General features: G+C 42.6%; 1 protein-coding gene across 1 annotated transcript; it reads left to right on the top strand.

The window, feature by feature from the left end:
* Positions 1–263: 263 nt before the first annotated feature.
* LOC6733108 (prolyl endopeptidase) lies at positions 264–2367 on the top strand. Its single transcript, XM_044922492.1, has 2 exons — positions 264–431; positions 491–2367. The coding sequence occupies exons 1-2, from the start codon at positions 411–413 to the stop codon at positions 2315–2317; spliced, it is 1848 nt and encodes a 615-aa protein (XP_044778427.1). The 5' UTR covers positions 264–410; the 3' UTR covers positions 2318–2367.
* Positions 2368–3378: the final 1011 nt, after the last annotated feature.

Here is a 3378-nt window from a genome sequence, read left to right as displayed (position 1 = left end):
CTGTGAGAAGTTGGCTACTAAGATATGTCACTATAAATTCAAAAATTGACGTTTTTTTAGGAAACACAGATACTGAAATTTATTTTTCGTCTTACACCCAGTTATTTTTAATCGCATTTCTATGTCTCGCTCGGACGCTTTGGTCTATGGTCGAACGGACTTCAGTCGCTCAGTCGAGGAAGCAAGTCTTAGAATTGTGTATCCAGAGGCTCGAAGGGATGGGAGATTCGAAGAAATGATACACGGGTATAAAATAAAAGACGTTTATCGGTGGCTTGAAGATCCAGACTCTGTAGATACTCAACAATTTGTGAATGCGCAGAACATCATTAGCCAATCCTTCCTTGAAAGAAGTGCGGAACGGGAGAATATCAATTCCAAACTGACAAAGCTCTGGAATTTCCCAAAGTATGGGTGTCCCATGCGTCACGGTAACTACTATTATTTCTTTAAGAATACTGGTCTGCAAAATCAGAGTGTTTTGATGCAGCAAAAGACTTTAGAGAGCCCAGAGTCTATTTTCCTTGACACCAATAGCATGTCTTCCGATGGAACCACTGCAATTAGCCATATCAAGTTCTCGGAAGATGGGGCGTTCATGGCCTATGGACTGAGCGAAAGTGGTTCCGATTGGAATAAAATCAGAATACGAAATACCAAGGAGGGTATCGACTTACCTGAAATTCTGGAAAAAGTAAAGTTCTCGAATGTCTCCTGGACGAAAGACAGCAAGGGATTCTTCTATGGTCGATATACCGATCAAGACGGGATAATTGATGGATCGGAGACAAAGCTGGCTGAAAATCAGAAACTGTATTACCATCTACTAGGAGAGAGCCCACATCAAGATACATTGATCGCAGAGTTCCCCGAACACCCGTCCTGGCGATTCAAAACCGATATTTCAGACTGCGGAAAATATCTGATCTTATCCATAAGTCACACGGTTCGGGACAACATGCTGTACTATGCCGAATTAGGATCGGAAGAGAAAAACGCATTCCAACTAGAACTTAAGCCAATTGTGGATAAATTTGAGGCTGACTTCGATTACATTACCAACGAGGGATCTAATTTGTACTTCCACACAAACAAGGATGCCCCTAATTACCGGGTGATTGTGATTGATGTAAATAATCCAGCAGAGGGAAACTGGACCACCCCAATACCCGAGCATAAGAAAGATGTTTTGGAGTGGGCCAAGTGCGTTGATGGGAATAAATTAGTCGTTTGCTATAACTGCGATGTAAAGCATATTCTTCAGGCTCGCGATCTTAATACAGGAAAGCTCATCCGTCAATTTGGCCTGGATATTGGCTCAATAAATGGGATTTCAGGAAAGAAGAGTAATTCGGAAATCTTTTATGGTTTCTCATCGTTTTTATCACCAGGTATAATATTTTACTATGACTTTGCCAAGCCATCCGAAAAGCCGACCGTTCTGCGCGAAATAAGTCTAAATTTGGAGGGCTTTCGCCGGGATAACTACAGCGTGGAACAAGTGTTTTATAAAAGCACTGATGACACCGACATACCTATGTTTATCGTACAACGAAAGAGGGATATTGCGGAACCCCGCCCTTGTTTGCTATATGGATATGGCGGATTTAACTACAGCCTAATGCCATCCTTCGGCATACTGAGTCTGATGTTCATGGATACGTTTGATGGAGTTTTGGCTTTTCCGAATTTGAGAGGAGGCGGAGAATATGGCATGGAGTGGCACAATGGGGGTAGAATGTTGAGCAAACAAAATGTTTTTAATGATTTTCAAGCCGCCGCTGAGTTTTTGACCAAAAATAACTATACAACCAAGGATCGATTGGCCATACAGGGCGCCTCGAATGGTGGACTTTTGGTGGGTGCTTGCATCAATCAGCGTCCAGATCTTTTCGGAGCAGCCGTGGCCCAAGTTGGTGTAATGGATATGTTGCGCTTCCACAAGTTTACTATCGGTCATGCCTGGTGCTCCGATTATGGCAATCCCGATGAAAGGGTACACTTCGCGAACCTTATTAAATTCTCGCCTCTTCACAACGTTCATATTCCTCTGAATCCGGATCAGGAGTACCCATCGACATTAATCCTGACAGCCGATCACGACGACCGTGTAAGTCCTTTGCACTCCTATAAATTTGTTGCTGCTCTTCAGGAAGTAGTGCGGTACTCGGAGTATCAGCTGAATCCAATATTACTAAGGGTTTATACGAAGGCAGGTCACGGAGCTGGAAAGCCAACAAAAATGCGCATTAGTGAGGCCACGGACATTATAACATTTTTCAAAAAGACACTCAATGTCGATTGTATTAATCTATGAATGATGATATGAATCAAAAATAAAATTGCCAATCATTTTGAAAGCACCTATTTTATTGTACATAAATAATTCCAGTCAATGTGTAAGTATTAAAAGCACAATTATGTGAGTATGCGTTGGCTTGGCATAGCGATATAAATTATAATGACAAAAAATAAATTATTAAAAAAATGTTTGTAATTGTGCGCATTACAATTCTAGTCGGCTTGCGGTCTAAAAAGCGCTGCGTTCACGTCAAGTGCTACGACTATCAGATACCCGCCCCTCAGAACGAGAAATTAATCTAATCTCAATCTATTTTCGAGAAGATGAAGTTTTCATTCTGAAATTGAATTCGTAATAAGAAGTATTAAAGCAGATGGCTTTTTAAATGAGAAATAGTCCGACTGATTTAGGTGTTATACAAAATCATCATAAGCTAGGGACGTTTCGTCGTACATCATCTGGTTAATTAGTTTGATGCAATTAAAGAAAAGTCACCCGAACATCAAAGCTGTCATGGCCCAGATTGTTCCCTTTGGAAAGATCCTTCACTCCATAATCGCATGATAGTCGAGCGATTAGAGCTCAATATGGTCGAGGAGCATGCGATATAAGGGGCTAGGGAGAACCGGACTGAGAACCACATAGGGAAAACAGAAGCTGGTCTGAGGCGACCAGATCGCCTGCTCTGTCCACTGACTTTGGACCTGGACCGAGAGAGGCTTAGTAGTTTTGTAATGTCTGCTGCCAACTTTGGTGTCCCAGCATGGGTCCACACATCCCGATCCCCATTCTCGGCCTCTGGATATCGGGGCCCCGCGATCGAAAATGGATTTATATCAATATCGACTCACTAACATGATTCCAATAAATTAATATGCATACATGGCAAGCACACAGGCAGCGACTCTTGCCTGTCTTTTGGCCGAAGTATGGCCTATGGAGTGCGGGATCTGGTATCTGGTATCTGGTGTCTGGAGATCCCGATCGACATCGCAACACGATGATGCATGTGCAATGCCTCTGAGTTGTGATCGTGCTAATGTAAATAATTGCCAGACAGTTGGACGAGGCCCAGT

This window comes from Drosophila simulans, chromosome 2L, assembly GCF_016746395.2.
Source record: "Drosophila simulans strain w501 chromosome 2L, Prin_Dsim_3.1, whole genome shotgun sequence".
Taxonomy (NCBI): domain Eukaryota; kingdom Metazoa; phylum Arthropoda; class Insecta; order Diptera; family Drosophilidae; genus Drosophila; species Drosophila simulans.
This window is presented reverse-complemented; position numbering and strand designations above follow the sequence as displayed.

What these genes read in the sequence shown, in the direction of transcription:
- LOC6733108 (XM_044922492.1), top strand. Translation starts at nt 411, where the DNA reads ATGGGTGTCCCATGCGTCACG. An exon ending in TGGGTGTCCCATGCGTCACG is followed by an intron (nt 432 to 490) that starts GTAACTACTATT and finishes GTTTTGATGCAG; the next exon opens with CAAAAGACTTTAGAGAGCCC.